Here is a 24113-nt window from a genome sequence, read left to right as displayed (position 1 = left end):
AAAATCTGTCCTTCTCAGAGTCCTGCTTTGTTTGACCTTTGATGTCTGCACACCCTGGAGCCCATAGCCCAGGGGCAACAGTGACAGCCAACATGGAAGGGACTCCCCCCACCACAGACACTGACTGCTCTGGGGGTGCCATCGCTAGACTTGTCTGCCAGGAGTGGCTATGTTGCCTGAGGGGGGCCCTCTGGGGAGTGAGCCTGCCCCAGCCCTCCTGCCCAGGTCTCCTCACTGTGTGGCCTTGGGGTCTCACCTGCAGGAGGGCAGAGACGAGGAGAGTTGGGGGGGGGGGGGTACAGCGTGCAGACACGGGACGCCCTCAAGGTTACTCTCTCGCAGGCATTCAGCCCCTGGCGGCATCTGCTATGGACGACTTCACATGCCACCCACCACCCCCCTCCCACCATCCGACATACTCCGAAACCCCTGCCGGCAACCTCTATCTGAATGCCCAAGCCCTCTGCTGGGAAAGCCAAGAAGGCCCCACTGCATTCAGGACACCCTTCCCTTCCCCACACCACAGCCTTCAAAAGGGCGCTGCTCACTGTTTATAATAGCCAGGACATGGAAGCAACCTAGATGCCCATCAGCAGATGAATGGATAAGGAAGCTGTGGTACATATACACCATGGAATATTACTCAGCCATTAAAAAGAATTCATTTGAACCAGTCCTAATGAGATGGATGAAGCTGGAGCCCATTATACAGAGTGAAGTAAGCCAGAAAGATAAAGAACATTACAGCATACTAACACATATATATGGAATTTAGAAAGGTGATAACGATAACCCTATATGCAAAACAGAAAAAGAGACACAGAAATACAGAACAGACTTTTGAACTTTGTGGGAGAATGTGAGGGTGGGATATTTCAAAAGAACAGCATGTATACTATCTATGGTGAAACAGATCACCAGCCCAGGTGGGATGCACGAGACAAGTGCTCCGGCCTGGTGCACTGGGAAGACCCAGAGGAATCGGGTGGAGAGGGAGGTGGGAGGGGGGATCGGGATTGGGAATACATGTAAATCCATGGCTGATTCATATCAATGTATGACAAAACCCACTGGAAAAAAAAAAAAATAATAATTAAAAAAAAAAAAAAAAAAAAAAGGGCGCTGCTAACAGAGGTGGTTTTTCTCTGTAAACAGAGTCCTCAATGATAGTACTTAAAAAAAAAAAAAAAGATTCTAGGTGAGAATAGACAACAAGTCCATTTTCGATATCTTGCCAAAAATTAAAGTCCCCACCAATATTTATTTTTAAAAATGTAAAAGATATTGATTTATTATTTAGACTGCGCCAGGTCTTAGTTGCAGCATGTGAACTCTTAGTTGCGGCATGTGGGATCTAGTTCCCTGACCAGGGATTGAACCCGGGTCCCCCCGCATTGAGACTGCAAAATCGTTAGTGCCTGGACCACCAGGGAAGTCCCAGTATTAGTTCAGTTCATTTCAGTCACTCAGTTGTGCCTGACTCTTTGTGACCCCATGGACTGCAGCACACCAGCCTTCCTTGTCCATTACCAACTCCTGGAGCTTGCTCAAACTCTTGTCCATCAAGTCAGTGATGTCATCCAACCATCACATCCTCGGTCATCCCCTTCTTCTCCTGCCTTCAATCTTTCCCAGCATCAGAGTCTTTTCAGATGAGTCAGTTCTTCACATCAGGTGGCCAAAGTATTGGAGTTTCAGCTTCAGCATCAGTCCTTCCAATGAATATTCAGGATTGATTTCCTTTAGGATGGACTGGTTGGATCTCCTTGCAGTCCAAGGGACTCTCAAGAGTCTTCTCCAACACCACAGTTCAAAAGCATCAATTCTTCAGTGTTCAGCTTTCTTTATGGTCCAACTCTCACATCCATACACGACTACTGGAAAACCCATAGCTTTGACTAGATGGACTTTTGTCGGCAAAGTAATGTCACTGTTTTTTAATATGCTGTCTAGGTTGGTCATAGCTTTTCTTCCAAGAGGTAATTATTTTAAATTATGTGAAAGTAATTCAATATCCTAACCATTTTAAGAGAATAGAGAGAGCTATCACTCAGAGAACTCCAAAATCAACTGTGTACCATGGTCTTTAATCCATATCATGGACACAAAAACACTACTTTATGGTATAAAAATCAAGAATAAAGGTTCAGAGAGACCCAGGGCCGAATGCCTAATCATGAGCCCTCGGCAGCCTGTGAACAAAGTGATCCATAATCACACCTCAGTACTTATTCTTCTGGGAGAAAGAAGAAAACATCCAAGTTGTGGAGCTCTGAAGAGTCTCTCCCTTAAGCCCATCCCCAGAATGTATAAAGAGGAACCTGTTCTGCAAGCATGCTCCTTGGGGTAATCGATGGTTTATGTTCTTGCATCAGCCCGGTGCTAATGATAAAGTATGACATCAGCCTCTCGTAGTCTCAAATGGCATGTGACAAAGTCTAGCCTCTTGGAAATAAGACACCCCAGCTACCGAAAACAACTCATTCAGGAAAATGTTTAAATTTGTGCCCTGCCTGCTCAGAAGGTAAAGACTCTGCCTGCAGTGCAGGAGACCTGAGTTCAATCCCTGCATCGAAAAGATCCTCTGGAGAAAGAAATGGTAACCTACTCCAGCATTCTCGTCTGAGAATTCCATGAACAGAGGAGCCTGGGAGGTTACAGTCCATGGGGTCGCAAAGAGTCAGACACAACTGAGCAACTTTCACTTTCACTTTGCCACTCAGATAGGAGGAAAGCCACTTCTCGTGGAGCCGTTGGGCACAGCAGGGCCAAGTGGCCAGCACCTCCACGACCCCCAGTGTTTAGGTGGTGATGACTCTGAAGGTTACAGTTGATCCACACAAAGTATTGACACACCGGGGAAGATGCTACTGAGTAAGGAGTAACCTTTAGAGTTTGCAGCCGTTACGAGGTTTGGAGTAGACGATGATCTCCGTGCTATGGAACTAGTTATGGACTATTTTATTTTAACCTGTTTGGAGGAAACAAAAGGCCCTTCCCATAGAAACTGGTTTGATCCCTCAGGCCCCTAAATGCCCATCAGATTCAGAACGATGCCAGATGAAAGCGGGGTGGAATCCAAAGCTGAAGGAAATCAACAGCCTCTCAGGACACCTGGCTTGGGGCCCGGTGTCCTGGAAGCCCTGGAGAAGGCAAGGTGAAGGAGGACAGGGACCTGGGGCTCTTGCTGGCTTCCTGGGAGGTGGGGAGGAGGAAGAAGAGGCTCACTCCCCACCTCCTCCGTGTTAGCGAGGGGGGTTTCAAGGAACAGCGTGATGCCAGACCCCAGAGCACTGGCCCAGCTGCTGGCATGGTCCCTTGGTGGCAGGTGGCTCCCCCAGCATCCTGACCCCTCTTCTGCGGCATCACAAGTGTGGAAGAGAGCCCTCAGGAGGCTTCCCTGGACAGGGAGGTGCACATTGTTTCCTCGCCAGCAAAGAAACTGCTGTGAACGCATAGATGGAAAGCTCATGCTTACGGGCTGTAAACGACGGCTCCAGCCCACCTTTGTGTTTGGGATACTGGCACAGCCTTCTCTCTGCCGTCTGAAGGCATCTGCCACAACCGGAAAGGATCTGCATGTCATTAGCGAGACTTGAAAATGTGCCATTGGAAAAGAGATTCTGATGTCACTTTAAATGCCATAAATATTGTATTTCTTCAAGCCTGAGAGTGCGTGCATATATGTGTGCATATTCTTTAAGAGGGGGCATCCCTGGTGGCTCAGCGGGAAAGAACCCACCTGGCAATGCAGGAGATGCACTTCGATCCCCTGGAGGAGGAAATTGCAACCCACTCCAGTATTCTTGCCTGGAAATCCCATTCTTGCCGGGAAATACCATGGACAGAGGAGCCTGGAGGGCTACAGTCCATGGGGTCACAAAGAGTTGGACAAGACTTTGTGACTAAACAACATTCTTTAAGAAATCAGATCTGAAAGAGACACGTGCACCCCAATGTTCATCGCAGCACTGTTTATAATAGCCAGGACATGGAAGCAACCTAGATGCCCATCAGCAGATGAATGGATAAGGAAGCTGTGGTACATATACACCATGGAATATTACTCAGCCATTAAAAAGAATTCATTTGAACCAGTCCTAATGAGATGGATGAAGCTGGAGCCCCTTATACAGAGTGAAGTAAGCCAGAAAGATAAAGAACATTACAGCATACTGACACATGTATATGGAATTTAGAAAGGTGATAACGATAACCCTATATGCAGAACAGAAAAAGAGACACAGAAATACAGAACAGACTTTTGAACTTTGTGGGAGAATGTGAGGGTGGGATATTTCAAAAGAACAGCATGTATACTATCTATGGTGAAACAGATCACCAGCCCAGGTAGGATGCACGAGACAAGTGCTCCGGCCTGGTGCACTGGGAAGACCCAGAGGAATCGGGTGGAGAGGGAGGTGGGAGGGGGGATCGGGATTGGGAATACATGTAAATCCATGGCTGATTCATATCAATGTATGACAAAACCCACTGGGAAAAAAAATAATAATAATAAAAAAAATAAATAAATAAAATAAAAAAAAAAAAAAGAAATCAGTGAAGCCAGAAAAATTCAGAGAATCCAGTTTAGAGGTAGTGCTAAAGAATGCCGTGTATTTTGCTTTAACCAACCCCTAACACAATTGATTTTAATTTGGAGTTGGAGAACCTACAGTAGGTGCCAACTTGGCACCCAGATTTTTCTTTTTATTCAGATGTGTAAAACAAAGCACCTTTTTCTTTCCAAGATCTCTTGTGACCTCTAGTGGTCTTCTCTAGGAGAATCAAATCCATCATTTCTAAACTGTATATTCATTCAAAACTTTAAAATGGGTTTTGGAATCCTTTAGCCTCTGCTCATTGGAAAATGTCATGATTTTAACAAGTTGTGGAGGACTTCAGGATGACTTCAAAGCACATTTGAGGCCAACTAGAGGCTCCTGAACTTCCACCACTGCGATCTGATCTATGTTGGCACGTCTCTGCTCCAGTTGGATTGTGAACCAAATTCTATCTGCTGGGTCACTTATCAGGACCCAAGAAGACCAGTGGGGAAATTCCAAACTGCTCCACACATTGTTTTTGAACGCTTTAGTATATTTATCACTCAAACATCAGAATGTTTATTTACATGAAATTGCTTAGAAGTCAAGCTTAAGTGGATTCCTAAAAAATCATGAGACTATCAAATGCTTAATAAAAATAACTGCTTTAAAAGGTGTTAGCATTTTAAAAACACCAATCTTAAAAGTCCTAATTTTTTCATCTATTTTAAGTAGCAATAATGCTGACCTAACTTAATTTCTGTTATTAGCAAAAAAAGCAGTACTATATTAAGGAAACTTTAAGTTACTTTACAACCCTGATTGACAGCACGATTATAATCCTTTCCTCAGTAAGTACTCTCCCATCCCTGTGAGGACTTGAAAAAGGTAGGTTTCTTCCCAGAAAGCCCATTCCAATAGTTTCTGCATCTGAGAACATCTCAAATCCACCAGCAGTGATGAATCAAGTCCATGATAGCTTATAAAGGTGTGTCTAGAAGCAGCTGGGCTTTGCTTCATATATTATACAAAATACAGAACAGTAACTTTGATAATTAGTTTCTAAGTAGAGGGGGACACTACAGCACAACACGGGTGAGTCAAAGAAAGGGGACTGGTGATGATTATGTCCATGTGCTGGCTCTGAATATGCTGCTAGGTAAACAGCAAAAGTATAATCATATCCCCAAACCCTTCACTGGTTTGGTGTCTTAAGGATTGTGTTCTTCACCATTAATTATCAGTGCAAGTAACAACAGATGAAACAGATGTCAGAAAATAAATGTAGGGGAAATGAGAAATGAGGCAGCCTAAGTGGATGCGTGGCCACACCCATCTGACTCCAACATGGTTTTTTCCTGCATCGTCAAGGAGGGAGCTTGTCCACATGAGTGCCGTTTCCAGATACCTGAAGTCCGACACCTGCAGGTGTCAAAACTCGAATTGGGACACTGTGGATGCAGGACCTCCTAAGATGTGTCACCCGCCCTCTCTGCAAGCAAAAACACCAATTCTCATGACACCATAATCACCTCTACATTTCAGTGCTACACCCCAAAGTCTCTTCTTATAAGCATCCCTTCCTCACTACAAAGCACCCCCTGTCATCTCTTGGCCACCAGGACCACATTCCTCTCGTGAACTGCTTTTGGCAGATTTCCTGGACAGTTCACTCTCGGAGGGAGGCTAAATAAGCAAGACCTCAGGGAAAGGAAATGGGAGGTTTAGTTCAGGCTGGGGACATCCTGTCAGCAGGAAGGTCAGCATTCGTAACACTCAAGTTTGCAAGAGTAAAAGGAAGAAAGGAAGAAGGAGGTGGGAAGATGAGAACTGGGGAGACCAGCTCCTGACCCCCAGTTTCCATGTGCTTCTAGGAGCCAGCACTGGGCGGGGCACATTCTATACCCAGTTTCTCCAGCCACCTGCGTCCCAAGGTGGCAGGAGCCGCATCACTGAGTTAGCCAAGATGCCAATTACTTTTTACACAGTGGAAGAAACAGGTGATTTTTCTCCCCCATAATTCATTTATTTTGTAACTGGATATTTTTACCTCTTAATCTCTCTCGCTTACTCCACTCATCCCCTCCCCGCTCCCCCCACGCATACATCAGAAATAGGGCATTCTGAGATAGGCAGCTTTAGTACATGTCAATGTCAGCATTGGATTTATCTATAATTTTCCATTACAATAATGTCTTGATGAATATCTACGTCAAAAAAACATTCCCCAAGGAAATAACAATTTGCACAATCCAAATTCCATATACTTTTTGTATACATTTTAAGAGAATTTGGAGTGTGAAGGTTTGGGGAGACTGGAGAAGGCATGGAAGCCCTGAGCCCTTCCCCACATCCTGCCCTGTGCATCTCATCCAACTGGCTATACCCAGGTCATGCCCTTTTATATCAAACTGGTCATCTAGTAAGTAAAAAAAGAAAAGACTTAAAAATGTGCTAATTCATCTGTAACCGTTCCCCTCCAACCTCCCCCAAAGAACTGTCTGCTTTCAATGTACACGTTTAATCATCTGTCTAAACTAGAAGTTATTTTAAATGCAACTATTTTCTTCATTTAATATGGAACCTGTAAAATGGCACTGAAACCCACAAATATTTGGATTAATGCAAATTAAAAAACAAACTATTGTTCTACTGCAGACAGTTTTAATAAGTGAAACATCTGCCATTAGCAAGAATGCAAGAAAATGAGACTGTTGGTTAGGATATAAATCAACGTGATTATATTGGTCGAATAATTTGGTAGTATCTATTTTAAATTTTTAGTATTTAATGCAACCTTACCCAGAAATTCCACTTCTAGGTATCTATACTACAGACAAAAATAACATTACCACAGCATCACATGTTATAGAAAAAAAGAAGACATATTTCCATAAACAAGGAATACTTCAGTGAACTTTAGTAAAGCCACATGATGTGGCATTTCACACAATGAAACGCCACACAGCCACGAAAATCAACAAAATAGATCTGAAAGGTGGATGAGCTGCTATATTAAGTGGAAAATACAATTAACAAAGCATACTATCATGACTACAGACATACATGCATGTGTATATATATAGAGAGAATACATATGTAACACTTTCATGTGTCTGTACAATTATATACTCACATAGAATAATGAAACAAGGAGTAATTTTTAAGCTTTTTATGATTGGAAAATATAATTCATTTTATTAAGTGAGCCCATGCCCCACAATAGTTAGCAAATGGCAGGAAAAAAAATGATTAATTTTTAAATGAAATTGAGATTAAAGTACAGCAACTGTGAGACTACAAGACCCTAAGAAATTAATTTATGGAACTTTCTTATAACATAATTAACAATTTGCCAAGTGGCCAGAGGTAGAGCACTGGGCTGAGTGGCCAAGACTGGTACAGAGGAGCCAAGGCGTGAGCCTGGGAGAAAGCTGAGGCCCAGGCCCAGAGGCAGTATTCAGAGCCACACAGGAGGAAAAGAGAAGACACAAGCCAGGATGGGGTGGGTTGGGGCTGGGGGCTGGGGGAGAGGCTACTGTCAGGGCACAGACACCCTTCCTCTTACCCAAGGTTCACCTGACATTTCCTTAATGGATATAGAATTATTCAATTATTACCATCTTTACAATGAGTGTAGGTAGTTTGGGTTTTTCAGGGAATAGGAAATATTTTAGATGATTAGATTTATCTAAACAATTCAGATAAGCATTTTATCTAAATTGTTGAATTTATAGAATTGAATCTTTTCAGTGTCTGTAAAGTGAAAGTCACTCAGTTGTGTCTAACTCTTTGTTACCCCATGGACTATACAGTCCATGGAATTCTCTAGGCCAGAATACTGGTGTGGGTGGCCTCTCCCTTCTCCAGGGGATCTTCCCAACCCAGGGATTGAACCCAGGTCTCCTGCATTGCAGGCAGATTCTTTACCAACTGAGCTATCAGGGAAGCCCCTCAATGTCTGTAGGATCTGTACTAATATCACCTCCTTCAATCTTGATATTGGTAGTAAGTCTATTCTTTTTCTTTTTTCTTGATCAGTTTGGCTAGGAGTTCATCAATTTTGTTCATCTCATCTGTGTCTTTTAAATTGCAAAATCCAACGGTCTCTCTTTTGTAATCAAATTATTTGATCTCCCTACAAATTATTTGATTTGCCACTTTAAAAGTCTTTGACTTCTGTGACTCTCTTCCAGTTTTCTTTATTATTGGTAAGAGTTTCATCTTTCAAAATTCCGCTCTAATTCTCTGCTTTTTACTTTAAAATAACCCCCTAAACTAGACCATCTCCTTTGTTCTCATGATCTCCTCAAACTCTCTCCTCTACATCTAGCACTATTATTTTTACCTTTGGTTAATGAATCCACCATCCCCAAGTTCAGATCAGTTTCTCAGTCGAGTCTAACTCTTTGCAACCCCATGGACTGCAGCACGCCAGGCCTCCCTGTCCATCACCAACTCCCAGAGTATACTCAAACTAATGTCCATTGAGTCAGTGATGCCATCCAACCATCTCATCCTCTGTCATCCCCTTCTCCTCCCACCTTCAATCTTTCCCATCATCAGGGTCTTCTCAAATGAGTCAGTTCTTCACATCAGGTGGCCAACGTATTGGAGTTTCAGCTTCAACATCAGTCCTTCCAATGAATATTCAGGACTGATATCCTTTAGGATGGACTGGTTGGATCTCCCTGCTATCCAAGGGACTCTCAAGAGTCTTCTCCAACACCACAGTTCAAAAGCATCAATTCTTCAGTGCTCAGCTTTCTTTACAGTCCAAATCTCACATCCATACGTGACCACTGGAAAAACCAAAGCTTTGACTAGATGGACCTTTGTTGGCAAAGTAATGTCTCTGCTTTTTAATACGCTGTCTAGGTTGGTCATTTTCTTCCAAGGAGCAATTGTCTTTTAATTTCATGGCTGCAGTCACCATCTGCAGTGATTTTGGAACCCCAAAAAATAAAGACTGTCACTGTTTCCGTTGTTTTCCCATCTATTTGCCATGAAGTGATGGGACCAGATGCAATGATCTTAGTTTTCCGAACGTTGAGTTTTAAGCCAACTTTTTCACTCTCCTCTTTCACTTTCATCAAGAGGCTATTTAGTTCTTCTTTGCTTTCTGCCATAAGAGTGGTGTCATCTGAATATCTAATTGACGTTTCTCCCAGCAATCTTGATTCAGCTTGTGTTTCATCCAGCCCAGCATTTCTCATGATGTACTCTGCATATAAGTCAAATAAGCAGGGTGACAATATACAGCCTTGATGTACTCCTTTCCTGATTTGGAACCAGTCTGTTGTTCCATGTCCAGTTCTAACTGTTGCTTCCTGATCTGCACACAGATTTCTCAGGAGACAGGTCAGGTGGTCTGGTATATCCATCTCTTGAAGAATTTTCCACAGTGTTTTGTGATCCACATAGTCAAAGGCTTTGGCATAATTAATAAAGCAGAAGTAGATATTTTTCTGGAACTCTGTTTCTTTTTTGATGATCCAGCAGATGTTGGCAATTTGATCTCTGTTTCCACTACCTTTTCTAAATTCAGCTTGAACATCTGGAAGTTCATGGTTCACGTACTGCTGAAGCCTGGCTTGGAGAATTTTGAGCATTACTTTGCTAGCGTGTGAGATGAGTGCAATTGTGTGGTCGTTTGAGCATTCTTTGGCATTGCCTTTCTTTGGGATTGAAATGAAAACTGACCTTTTCCAGTCCTGTGGCCACTACTGAGTTTTCCAAATTTGCTGGCATATCGAGTGCAGCACTTTCACAGCATCATCTTTTAGGATTTGAAATGGCTCAACTGGAATTCCATCACCTCCACTAGCTTTGTTTGTAATGATGCTCCCTAAGGCCCACTTGACTTCGCATTCCAGGATGTCTGGCTCTAGGTGAGTGATCACACCATCGTGATTATCTGGGTCATGAAGATCTTTTTTGTATAGTTCTTCTGTGTATTCTTGCCACCTCTTCTTAGTATCTTCTGCTTCTGTTAGGTCCATACCATTTCTGTCTGGTCATAGCAAACACCCTCTTCCAACAACACAAGAGAAGACTCTACACATGGACATTACCAGATGGTCAAACCAAAATCAGATTGATTATAGTCTTTGCAGCCAAAGATGGAGAAGCTCAATACAGTCAGCAAAAACAAGACAGGGAGCTGGCTGTGCCTCAGATCATGAACTCCTCATTGCCAGATTCTGACTTAAATTGACGAAAGTAGGGAAAATCACTAGAACATTCAGGTATGACCTAAATCAAATCCCTTAGGATTATACAGTGGAAGTGACAAATAGATAGATTCAAGGAATTAGATCCGATAGAGTGCCTGAAGAACTATGGAAGTAGGTTCGTGACATTGTACAGGAGGCAGGGATCAAGACCATCCCCAAGAAAAAGAAATGCAAAAAAACAAAATGTCTGTCTGAGGAGGCCTTACAAACAGTCGTGAAAAGAAGAGAAGTGAAAGGCAAAGGAGAAAAGGAAGGATATACCCATTGGAATGCAGCGTTCCAAAGAATATCAAGGAGAAATAAGAAAGCCTTCCTCGGTGATCAGTGCAAAGAAATAGAGGAAAACAGTAGAATGGGAAAGACTAGAGGTCTCTTCAAGAAAATTAGAGATATCAAGGGAACATTTCATGCAAAGATGGGCACAATAAAGGACATAAATGGTATGGATCTAACAGAAGCAGAAGATATTAAGAAGAGATGGCAAGAATATACCATCCCCCACTAACCTTGAAAATCCCGCATCACCGTCAACTTGTTCTCATTCTTCAACTCCTCTATACAACTGGCAACCAAACTGCACCCTCCCTCTCAATCATTTCTTTGCAGCTATGCACCTGCCTTGGTCCATTCCGTGACCTGGACCTCTGACTGGTCACTGCCTGAATTCTAGCCAGCACCACTCTTGGCCAGACTGTCCTGTGCCCCTCCCCTGCAAGCCACTGACCACAGGAAGGCCCGTTATTCTTTGACATACAGTCCACACCATGTCTTTCTTCAGTGCTCCCTGCTGGCTCTGAGTTGAAGTCTGCTCATCACTGTCGCGTGCTTCATCATACCTGCCCACCTGCCTGATGCTCTCTTGCCTTCATGCCTTTGCCCATCGTGCCCATCTGGCTGAACTCTGCTCATCCCCCCTGACTAGAGTCAGAGGCTACCTTCTCTGTGAAGCCTCTTTTTCATTTACATTTCCCCCACTGAGGTACAGTAACATAGTGTAAAATGCACAGGTATCCAAAGTTGATGACTTCTGACAGCTGCATGCACCCTCATCAATCCACAGAGCATGGTCTCCCTATCCTGTCCCTCCACCATACTCTTGCCTCTGCCAGAGGCATCTGTTGATCTGGCTTCTGCCATTTTCTACATCATACAAACAGCAGACAGTCTTTGTTTCCATGTCTGTCTTCTTTCGTTCAGCATAAACTTTCTGAGCCCGGTTCATGCTATTGTGTCTGCGTATGTGCTCAGTCACTTTAGTCCTGTCTGACTCTTTGTGACCCCAAGGACTGTACCCCTCCAGGCTCCTCTGTCTATGGAATTCTCCAGGCAAGAATACTGGAGTGGGTTGCCATGCCCTCCTCCAGAGGATCTTCCCAACCCAGGGATCAAATCTACATCACCTGTGTCTCCTGCATTGAAGGTGGATTCTTTACCCATTGACCCACCTGGGAAGCCCGCTATTGTGTATATCTATAGTTTATTCCATTTCCTTGCTGCGTAGTATCCATTGCACAGAGGGACTGCAGTGTGGTGGATATTTATATTTCGGAGAGCCTGGGGGTGGTATGAAGCTATCTTGATCCCTCTCTGTCCTTCCCTCCTCCAGGCTACGAAGCATTACAGCTTGTAAGTGGATCTGTCTCCCCCACTTAACTCTAACAATGGTAGTAATAATGTTCAATTTTCTTGAGCACCTACGTGTGACTGGCAGGGTGCCGAATGCCTGATTTCTGTCAGCTCATCCCATCACTACAACAGTCCCACGTGGCATAAAGTATCTTCACATCCACTGACAGACATGAAACCATGGCTTGCAGAGGCCCAGTTCCTTGTTTAAGTTAACTCATCTGGAGAGGAGTAAAACCAAAATCAAGATTTACATCCACCTGATGTCATTATTACAAATTCATAATACTACATGCCTGGTAAATAGTAGGCTCTCCCTGAATGTTCAGCGTTGATTTTCTTTAGGATTGACTGGTTTGATCTCCTTGTAGTCCAAGAGACTCTTGCTTTTTAAAAATTGAGATTTTATACTTTCTAAAGAAACCGAGTACTTATCCAATATGGCAATGATGGGAATTCTCTAGCAGTATAGTAGTTAGGACTCCATCCTTCCACTGCAAGGGGCATGGACTCAATTCCTGGCTGGGGAACGGAGAGCCTGCAAGCTACATGGTGTGGCCAACCCCCCCCACCCCCCCCCCCCACAAAAAAAACCATGAACTTCCCTGGGAGTTCAGTGGTTAGCACTTCATGCTTCCAATGCAGGGGGGTGAGGGTTTGATCCCTGAAGCCCCCTTGTGGCTCAGACGGTAAAGAGTCTGCCTGCAATGCAGGAGACCCAGGTTCGATCCCTGGGTTGGGAAGATCCCCTGGAGAAGGGAATGGCAACCCACTCCAGTAACCTTGCCTGGAAAATCCCATGGATGGAGGAGCCTGGCAGGTACAGTCCATGGGGCCGCAAAGAGTCGGACATGACCGAGCAACTTCACTTTCAGTTTCTTTCTGGAGAACTAAGATCCCATATACAGTTGGGCAACACCAGAAACAAACAAAGCACATGGAAAAATGCAACAAACAAGCAAAACCAACAAATATGGTGGTTCCATATTTCCCTAGCAGTCCTGTGGATGGGACTTGGCCTTCCAATGTAGGGGTGTGGGTTTGATCCCTGGGCGGGGAGCTAAGATCCTACATGTCTCCTGGCCAAAAGACCAAAACATAAAGCAGAAGCAATACTGCAACAAATTCAATAAAAACTTAAAAAAAGTTCCACATCAAAACAAAAAGTCAAATATGGGATCTGTCTTTAGAAACTTTTAAGTAGTAAATGCACAGCTTCACTGACCACATGGCACCAAATGACTCTCAAACATGCAATCCTATTATGTCATCAAGGGGAACTCTAATCACCTCCAAACGAATGAAAGTTCCTGGGTATTCTAAAGTAATTTCATTCAAGCTATAATCACTCACAGTAAGAACTGGCGATTTTTAAACTCTCTGTAAGGTAACTGTTGGGCTTCCCAGCTGTCACTAGTGGTAAAGAACTCGCCTGCCAATTCAGGAGACATAAGAGATGCGGGTTCAGTTGCTGGGTCGGGAAGATCCCCTGGAGGAGGGCACGGCGACCCACTCCAATATTCTTGCCTGGAGAATGCCATGGACAGTGGAGTCTGGCGGGTTACAGTCCATGAGGTCGCAAAGAGTCAGACATGACTGAAGCTACTGAGCTCGCACGCATGCGAAGTAACTGTCAGGGTAAGTGCTTCGGAAACAGGAGGCCTGGCACCCGTCTTACCTGGCTTTGCGGATGTGCAGCTGAGGGTAGTGGTTTTGCCTGTGACACACATGCACGGCAAAGTCCTCATCATTCGTCAGGCTCGGGACACACCCCACTTGGCTGAACACGGTTATGAGAGTGGAGCCTAAATCCCAGAGACAAAGAAATGAGGCCTGGATTTACCAAGAAGTAACTTTAGGGCTTCGAGAAAAATGAAGCTTTCACTCTAACATGTGTTGTTTGTTTTGTTTTTTTAATTGAAGAATAATTGCTTTACAGAATTCTGTTGTTTTCTGCCAAACCTCAACCTGAATCAGCCATAGGTATACATATATCCCCTCCCTTTTGAACCTCCCTCCCATCTCCCTCCCCATCCCACCCCCTAGGCTGACACAGAGCCCTGTTTGAGTTTCCTGAGCCATTCAACAAATTCCCGTTGACTATTTCACATATGGTAATGTAAGTTTCCATGTTACTCTTTCCATACATCTCACCCTCTCCTCCCCTCTCCCCATGTCCATAAGTCGATTCTCTATGTCTGTTTCTCCATTCCTGCCCTGTAAATAAGGTCTTCAGTATCATTTTTCTAGATTCCCTACATATGTAACATGTGTTTTAATTGTTACAATCAGATGGGCATGTTACGTCTCAAGGACCTGGAGACCATTTTTATGTCCCATCCTCGATGCCCCATTCCTGTCTCAGCTCCTGGAGCTAGGACGTGGTGGAGGAGGCCTTACCGAGGCTCATGCAGGATGGCACGATGAGGAACACGAAGTGCAGGTCCGGCACCGCCTTGAACACAGTCCTGGTGAGGGTAAGAGAAGGTCGGGGTGTCAATAAGGTGACCTCATGAGCCACTGAGGTAGGAGATAGATGGGCCTCAGGGCCAGACAGCTGGTGTCTGTCAAAGGGAGTAAAATTCAAGCTGTGTCCCCACCCAGAACTCCAAGGACAAAGCTAGTGGCAGAAGCTGAGCTCTGCTAAAGTAAAGAGATAAGATGACCACTCCTGAGGTCAAGGAAGACTTCCCTGTTCCCACATGTGCAGGAAGCCTTCTAAAAGGGGGTCAAAAAGGGAACATGCACCCCAGGCCTCTACAGTGGGATCTACTTTAGAAAAAAGCTGCACATGCATCTTGGGGAGGGTCCTAGGACCAGTCAGGAGTGAGGAAAGAAACAAGGTAATTGGCCAACTGTAAACAAAGATCTGGAAGGACTGCCCATTACAAGTGCTTTAAAGCACCTCTTCACTGCTTTCCTCATTCAGGACCCCCCTCCAGGTATGCCCCGCCTTGTTTCTGCCTTCAATAAACTGTTCAATAATCTGTGTGCTCCCCCACATGTGAAGCTGCCCTCTTTAGTAATAAACTTTGTACCTATTTTTACAGCTTTTGCCTCCTTGAAACATTCTTGCTTTCGAATGGGGAAAGAGCCAGGGTCACTTTGCTTCTTAGCCTCCAGACCCTCTGGGTCTGGTGGCTAGGATTCCTGGTTTTCATCCAGGCTACCCAGGTTCAGTTCCTGGGCAGGGAATGAAGTAAGATCTCTCTTCAGGACCACTGACGGCTGTGTCTCTGAGATCAGCACCTGAGTGAGACACATGCCTTCACTACAAAAATGAGACATTCATAGATGCACCCGGGCGCTCTGCTCCCCACCGGCAAAGGGAGCCTACAATTCCTTTCTCTTCTCTGCTTTTCTCTGGATTCCAAAAGGCCTCCTTTTGTATCTGTTCCATGGAGGTGGCAAGAATCAAGGCACCATGTCCATGCAGTGTACCAGATTTCTGCTGAGATTAACCTTTGCCCTGGCGTCTGGAGGTTCTGGTGTGACATTACAGAGGCCACCACCCCCAAATGTCAGGGATCCACCTCGGGAACTCAGCGGGTCATGTTTCCCCATGACCTGTTACTCACGATGTTCTGCCAGTTGTCCTGTTAATAACATGTCTCAGGATAAGATTGGGGGAAACTATTTTTACAAACATCCAAGCCTGTGACCTTTTTCTTTCCTTTCTTCCCCCAAATCCATGTTTTCCCAAAGGACGGTCCGACCTGTTTGCCTCCAGTGGTGGCAGTTAAAGGCATCCATTTAAAAGAAGGATTGTTTTCTTTCAGAAATTACACTGCTGCTCAGAGGAAATGCTTTACTAGAGCCGGAAAGCAAACTGAACACCTCAAAGAATTAGGACCTTTAAAAATATTTTTAAACTATCTATCATGTATGTGTATGGCAAGCCTGTCACAACATTGTTTATTGGCTATACACCCAACACAAAATAAAAAGTTTAAAAAAAAAAAGCAACCTAAACTTTAGTTCAAAAAAATATCTCTGAACTATCCAGATACTTAAAGACACGATAGAGACAGGGGCAAGTCTTGTCTGCGATGCTGCTACCAGCACTCAACATCACCGTCTGTGATGCGGTGGCCACTCACCGAATAATCTCTTTGCAACAGCCAACAGAATACTCGTCCACGGCCACAAAGAGGTGCATGAAAAGTGTGTTCAGAGGCTGCAGAAGGAAACAGGACACGGTTAGAGGCTGAGTCAGAGCAAGGGGAGGGGTGGGGGGAAGGTCTGGAGGTGGGCACAGCCCAGAGCTGCCTGGTGCTGGTGGGGGAAACTGTGTCTAAAATGAAGAAACTTTTTGTCTAAAATGATGAAACTTTGTGTCTAAAAACACCCAGGCAGGGTTCAAGCCACTTTCTGTCATCCTGTGAAGTCCTCCGACTCTTGCGACCCCATGGACTGTAGCCTGCCAGGCTCCTCCATTCATGGGATTTTCCAGGCAAGGGTCCTGGAGTGGGTTGCCATTTAGCTTGGACTTATTCAAGGAAAGGGACAGCTTCCATCCGGCCCTTCCTCCCGCCTCACTTCCAGCCACGTGGCAGGGGCACGCCTACATGGGAGTGAAACCGACTGTGAACTCCATGGTCTTGTCCTGGGCGGCTGCTGCCTAATGAAAGACAATCCTGGGACTCCCGGGTCAGCAGCTGCTGCTCTGTTCAAGTGACACCCAAGGGAAAGAGTTTCTCCTGAACTTGCAGGGTGGGAGGCAGATGCCCTGATTATGAATCTGATGGCTTGTTTCGTTCCACATTCCCAGAGTCAGAATCTAACCCTACTCTCAGGATCCAGAGAACCTGAGGGGGAAAACAAAGCAGCAAAGATTCTACTATGACTCTCAGGGTAAGATTTTAGGGTTTTAAAAGAGCTCTGCCCCATAGCTTTTGAAAAAAGTTCTATCAAAGTATATTGTTGATTTGGGGGCATCCCTGATGGTTCAGTGGTAAAGAATCCAACAGCAATGCAGGGGACACAGGAGACTCAGGTTCGACCCATGGGTTGGGAAGATCCCCTGGAGGAGGAAATGGAAACCCACTCCAGTATTCTTGCTTGGAAAATCCCATGGACAGAGGAGCCTGGTGGGTTACAGTCCATGGGGTCACAGAGTCAGACGCGACTGAGCCACTGAGCACACAGTTGATTTACAATGTGGCATCAATTTCTCCGGTACAACACAGTTGCACTAAAGACTTCTCAGCTGTTCTGTGCATCCCCACACTGGTCTGCTCGGCTCTGTGCCCCTGTGCTTACTGGCAAACCCTCAAATTCTCGAGATGATGCAAATGGGAGGTAGCTGAGTGGTGAGGGGAAGGCAGTGCCTGTACCTCAGTCCAGACACAGCAGCTCTTCTGTGTCTGTTTCCCGAGCAATTTCATAGGTGGCCTTGGGTAACCACTGGCATGTCTGTGCCTTGGTCTCCCCTCCTGTTGGGTGGCACGTGCCCTTGGAACACTCAGAAGGAGCTTATCAGGTGTACAACGGTGAGAGAATAATCATGAGTTTAGTTCATGAGCTTGAAAATTCCCCAAAGGTAAACAACGCAAACTCCAGAATCCAGATGCCACCAGGGACAGTGAGTGACAAGGTTAACATCACAGTGTGAGCACTTCCTGTGCACAGACTCGCCTAACCCCACGGCATCTTTTATATTCTGAGCAGGACTTGGCTTACGGTACATGGCTTATCACTTGGCTGGTGTATTTCCCAAATTTTTTCTTCCATCAAGAATATTACAGTTCAATATTTATTCCTCAGCTTTAAGATAAAAACCATTATTTCAGTTGCAGATACCCCTGGGGTAGGTAATACATTAAGCCATAAAGGTCTATACCTATGCTAAACAATAGGAAGATAATTCAAGCCACAAATGCTAGGTACATAAGTAATTTTCAATTTTCTACTAGATATATTTTTTAAAAAGGAGTAAACAGGTTAAACTAATTTTAATATATTTTATTCAATCAAATATATTCAAATTATTACCCTTTTAAGAAGCAGTCAGTCAGTATAAAACTTCTCAACAAGATATTTTACACTCTTTTTTTTCCTACTGAGTGTTTGATGTCCTGAGTATGTCGCATCAGTTCAGTTCAGTTCAGTCACTCAGTCGTGTCTGACTCTTTGAGACCTCATGGACTGCAGCACGCCAGGCTTCCCTGTCCATCACCATCTCCCGGAGTTTGCTCAAACTCATGTCCATCAAGTCGGTGACATCCAACCATCTCATCCTCTGTTGTCCCCTTCTCCTCCTGCCTTCAGTCTTCCCCAGCATCAGGGTCTTTTCCTGATTCTTTGAATCAGGTGGCCAAAGTATTGGAGTTTCAGCTTCAGCATCAGTCCTTCCAATGAATATTCAGGACTGATCTCCTTTAGGATGGACTAGTTGGACCTCTTTGCTGTCCAAGGGACTCTCAAGAGTCTTCTCCAACACCACAGTTCAAAAGCATCAATTCTTTGGTGCTCAGCTTTCTTTATAGTCCAACTTACATCCATACACGACTAGGGGAAAAACCATAGCTTTGACTAGATGGACCTTTGTTGGCAAAGTAACGTCTCTGCTTTTTAATATACTGTTTATACACATAGTTCATCTCAATTCAAACTAGCCACATTTCAGGTTCCCAGTAGCTGCACATGGCTGGCATACCATACAGGAAAACTCAGCTCTGACACTATCGAAGGAAGTAGTTGAAAAAGAAAACAATCTTAAAAGAACAAGAAGAGGAATAGAAGGGGAAAGAATTTATGAAGAATCGGGTTAATTTATAATTTTTGAGACAGTAAAATCACAACCCTAATGCAAAGACAAAGTGCAAATATCAGAGATTGATTCAATGCATCAATTCAGAAAGCAACCAGCGAGATGATTAAAAACAAACCAACAACAACCAAAAAAATGATTCATTGCACTTGAGAAGCTGTCTTCAGACAGTTTAATGAGGAAATTGTTAGAAGATTGCCTGGCTAGATACAAAGAGTTTCTGTCCCGCAGAGTCAGAAATGGTGACCTTTGAGGTTATCTCTTCCACCAGACAGAAGTGACTTACATCTCAAATGGACCCAAATCTACAAGCTAATCACTGCTCCTGAAGAACTGGAAAATGGCTCAGTCAATAGAAAATCAATCAAAGGTACAAGCCCTGACCGAGCAGATCTTTTTGGCCTATTTCCAAGTTTGGGATCACTTTCCTGACAATGGGGACCAGGAGAGCACAGGGTGGTGGGCAGAGGGGACCACAGGGGATGAGGGGGAGGCTGCATCTGGATGGACAGATGCTGGGTAGCCAATGTGCTGGCTGGGCGTGTTTGTGTGTGTGCTCCAATCCACCCGTGCACGTGACTGCCGTTCCCCAGGATTCTGGGGACACACTCTTGAACTCCATGGTTGCAGCTTCTGACACTCCCCAGCAGCTGGGGCCTGACATGGGCCTGGCTCTGGCAGCCGAGGCAGGGTCAGCTCAGGCTGGGCACCCCTCCCAAAGCCCCACTTCCCTGGGACCCGCCGACCGGGCTCCTGTGGGTCCACAGGGTGTCCTGTGTCTGCAACTGAAAGACGTCAAATGAGCCGGAGCCCACAAGGGCACTTTAAAAATTATAGAGCATGACTTGAACCTGAGACTCTATTGCCAATATTTCAGGAGTAGATGGTGTAAATGGTAGGTGCCCACCAGGCAGGTCAGAGACGTGGGCACAGAGCATGGAGATGTGGGAAGCAGAGTTCTGCTGCTCTGCTAATTCCTTCCTCCCCCAGGTCCTCCTCAGAGGCCTCTTGCTCCCAGACTCCCCTTCCCCCTCCACCACCTACGTTTATGTTTATCTGTCATGATGTCACATACTTTCTGTCATGACCTTTGAATTGCTCAGTCTGAAAACTGAGGTGATCCACACGCAAACACAGGACTTTCCTCAGAAATTCAGGCTGCTCTCACAAACGACACGTGTGGTCACTCACTGTGCATGGTATGTCACTGTCCAGCTCCCGGAACACGGACACCCAATCGTCCTGCGTGGCGATATTCCAGTTGGGGTAATCCAGGAAGGTGGCCTGGGCCATGATCTCCTCTTGGTCATTGTGGAGGGTGATGGCAAGGTTTGCTTTCTCCCTGTGGAAATGGTTTGAATTGCACACGTGAAGAAGGTACCAACCGTGAGAGGAAGAGATGTCATTTTCTCCTACCTTGGGTTCCCGGAGTTCAGCACCCACTGTGTCAGGTGTGACCACCTTTCAGAGAAGTGGCAGCGATGAGGCAGCATCTGTGGAACATCTTTCAGGACACCTGGCGCTATCAACCACATCTCTACAGAAAGTTACGCTTCCTGAGAAAGGTGCTATGTCTATGATATAAGATGCCCAGTATCCTCCCTTGGAGACAGGCGGGGGAAACATTGAATGCAGACTTCTGCATGCTCTCCATGTTGCCAGCTTCATCGTGCTGGCCAAAACACACGTTTAGGATGGCCAACTGACCCCTGTGAGTCTCTCACACACATGCACTTCCTACACTTCATTATTTTCTTTAAGCCAGTTCACTTTTGGCTGCAATGAGTCTATTTCAATAACAAGTTTTACATTACTATCATAAAAGGAAAACCAGTATCCCTTCCTATAAGTAGAAGCTAACTATAAAAATGAAGATATGACATTTAACACAAAAACTGCTCTACATGATTAGAGTCAAAATCACTTGAATCAGATCTGGTACCACCAGAGCTGTGGGCACCTTAGGGAGACACTGTGCTTGGACACCAATCTCAGTACCTCCAGCCACCATCCTGTCTCACAGGAAGTCACAACACTTAGCCACAGGGGACTCCCAACACGGTCCAAGCTCTTGGCCCAAGCTCTGCAGCTGGCTGCCCTCAGGTCTTGAGAACATGGGATCCACAGAGGATGTTCATTAGCAGGAGAGGCAGCTCCCCCCCAAGCTTCTCCCATCTAATTCACTGAGGTCCCTGCCCCTTATTCTACTCTTGCAGGGCTCCCTCCAGGTCCTGTCCTCTGGGCTCCCCTGCTCCAGGCTCCCAGAGCCATGACCTATGACTTCACACTGAGAGTCTTCACTCTAACCCGGATGAGAATGGTCAAGGGCACAGGACCATTGACCTTGACCTTGATCAGTGAGCATCAGTGATGGTGGTGATGAAGATGGTAGAGGAGGAAGTGGGCAAGACCTGGGACCGGGCAGCCACCATCCCTTCAGTGAAGGAAAGGAAAGGTGTTCCTGGAATCCCAATTAGAAGTTGAAATGCACTTATCCATGGGAACCTAGGGTGGTGGTGGTGTTCTGCAGCACAATTAGCACAGTGCTATATCGCACAGACAGTATAGATTAGATAGGCTTTTCTGGGGTGGCCTAAGAAGCCAGCCACCAATAACTTTATTTCAGTGGGAAAATGCACTGCAGTTCCCAAAGAGCCTGACTGCAAAAAGTAACTTTGGCAGCAAATCATTATTATATACAATTTCCACTTATTACTGTTTAGCAAATAGGTCCTCTATAGGACAGATAAAAATCATGATGGGAGTGAAAGTGGGAGAGGAGGGAAAAGGTAGAGGGAGAAGGCATGTGCCTTTAAAGCTGGTTTAAAATTATCCTTTGTAATAAGCCAAATCCAAGCCAAAGGAGCCCTTAAAAAATATATACACACACATGTGTGCACATGTATATATTTCACCAAAACATATTAAAGTTCAAAGATGTTACCAGCAATCGAAATCAGAGTTCTTTCCATTAGAGCAGTGCTCCATTTACTCAATAGGTTTAAGGAATTTAAGTTCAGCCAGTACTGGTTTTACTTAACTGTATTTGGTGAAAATCTTGGTGAAAAAGGGGTCCCATTTTCTGCCTCGTTAAGGAGCAAGAGTGAAACAGGGCTCCATGTACCTTTTCTCCCCAATACTTCAACTTTAAATCCTTCTGTGACTTTTTATACCTTAGGTATGCCTCATATGTAAAACATGACTGCTATTTGTTTTGTTCTGTTTTCAGCCAATCCACTCACCTTTACATTTTAACTGAAGAATTTTGTTCAGATACACTTATTTTGATTACCGATATACAGAACTTTTTTCAATCATCCTATTATTTGTGATTTTAATGTGTTCTATGCTTTCTGTTTCTTTTTTCTTCCTCTTTTCTCGCCTTCTTTTAGATTCTGGTTTCTTATTAGTTTCCTGTTCAATTTTCCCCTCTATAGATCAGCAGGTATAATTTCTATGCCTATCCTTTAATGATTATACTACCCCAAGTTAACACACATTTCTAACAAAGTCTTTACCCTCTGTTCCAGTTATCAACTGACATGTACCAAACCACCCCTAGGCTCCAAACAATGATTTTTTATCATTTCTCATGGTTCTGTGGGCTAGCTGGTTTTGATTGAGCAGTTTTTGGTGGAGGTCTCTCAGATGATGGCAGTCAAGTGGTGCAGATAGCTGGAGTCCACTGAATATCCAATGTCTAGAATGGTTCCACTCACACTGTTAGCAGTTGGTGCTGGTTATTGGCTAAGAGCTCAGCCAAGGCTGTCAGGTGAGACAACCTGCATGTAGCCCTGTGACTTGAGCCTTTAACAGCGTGGCATCTGGGTTTCAAGAGGGAGCATCTCAGAGAGCAGTGGAAGCTGCAGACTTCTTACAGTCTAGACTTGAAGTCATAGAGCATCCCTGTTGCTGATTTCTATACACAGGGCCAGCCCTGACTCAGGACAAGAAGAGACTTGAAAAGGACTTGATGGAGGGTGTGTGGATGGTGGGAGGTAGGGGGAACACCTCTGAATACTAGCTACCAAACCCTCCTCCTCAACAAATCCTTAAAGCTACTTTTAATCTAATCACACGACCCCCAATTTATCAGCTATTTTTGTCCTGTATTTTATCTAACTCATTATTTACATTTTATAACTTACCATTTATAGTCAGTATCTATATTAGATTAGTCAATGTTACTGTTTCATACAAGCTAGATTCTTTTTCATATTTATACATATTTTCCTTTACTTTCCTTCTTTTATCTGGGGTTTTTCCAGCCGAGATATTCTTCCTTCTGCTTAGAGTATGTTCTGAGGAATTTCCTTAATTCAGAGTCTACCAGTAAAATAACTGATAAACTAGTTTTTGTTTATCTAAAAAATTCATTCATTTTTTTCCATAAGTATTGAAACATTGTTTCACTAGGTATAAATTCTAGTTTGATGTTATTTGCTCTCCAACATTTCACTGTCTTCTGGGTACCATTGTTGCTAGTAAGAATTATCATTAGACTAATTTTTAGTTGTTTGCAGGCAACTTCTTTTTTCTCTACAGGTATTTTCCAGGTCTTCTCTTTAGCTTTGGTGTTTTGCCGTTTCACTATGATGTGGTTAGTTGTAGAATTCTCTGTGCATTTTTCCTATTTAGAATTCATGGAGTTTTCTGTAAGAATGTGTGCTTTTCAACAATTCTGGAAAGTTCTCAGCCATTATCTCTTCAAATATTGACTCTTCCACTTTCTATTATGTTCTTCTAGAAGTCTGATCATACCTAATTGTTAAGTATCCCATTTTTATGTTTTGTCTCTCTTTGTGCTGAATTCCAGGTAATCTATTTTTATTGATCCTCCAGTTCACTACTTCTGTCTTCACCTGTGTCTATTATGATGCTTAATTCATCCACTGAGCTTTTAATTTTAACTCTATTTCTTTCTAGATGGTC

The 24113-nt window shown here is 44.3% G+C and overlaps 1 protein-coding gene across 1 annotated transcript in view; it reads right to left on the bottom strand.

Annotated features, from left to right (window-relative positions):
- CFAP61 (cilia and flagella associated protein 61) overlaps positions 1-24113 on the bottom strand; it is a 244628-nt gene that overhangs the window by 216096 nt on the left and 4419 nt on the right. The window contains exons 3-6 of the mRNA XM_061126429.1: positions 20373-20523; positions 16510-16586; positions 14810-14877; positions 14088-14214 (exon numbers count right to left, since the gene is read on the bottom strand). Coding sequence (XP_060982412.1) covers positions 14088-14214; positions 14810-14877; positions 16510-16586; positions 20373-20523 — 423 coding nt within the window. The remainder of the gene's footprint in view (positions 1-14087; positions 14215-14809; positions 14878-16509; positions 16587-20372; positions 20524-24113) is intronic.

This window comes from Dama dama, chromosome 23, assembly GCF_033118175.1.
Source record: "Dama dama isolate Ldn47 chromosome 23, ASM3311817v1, whole genome shotgun sequence".
Classification (NCBI taxonomy): domain Eukaryota; kingdom Metazoa; phylum Chordata; class Mammalia; order Artiodactyla; family Cervidae; genus Dama; species Dama dama.
The sequence above is the reverse complement of the archived record's forward strand: the minus strand, read 5'-3'. Positions and strand labels throughout refer to the sequence as shown.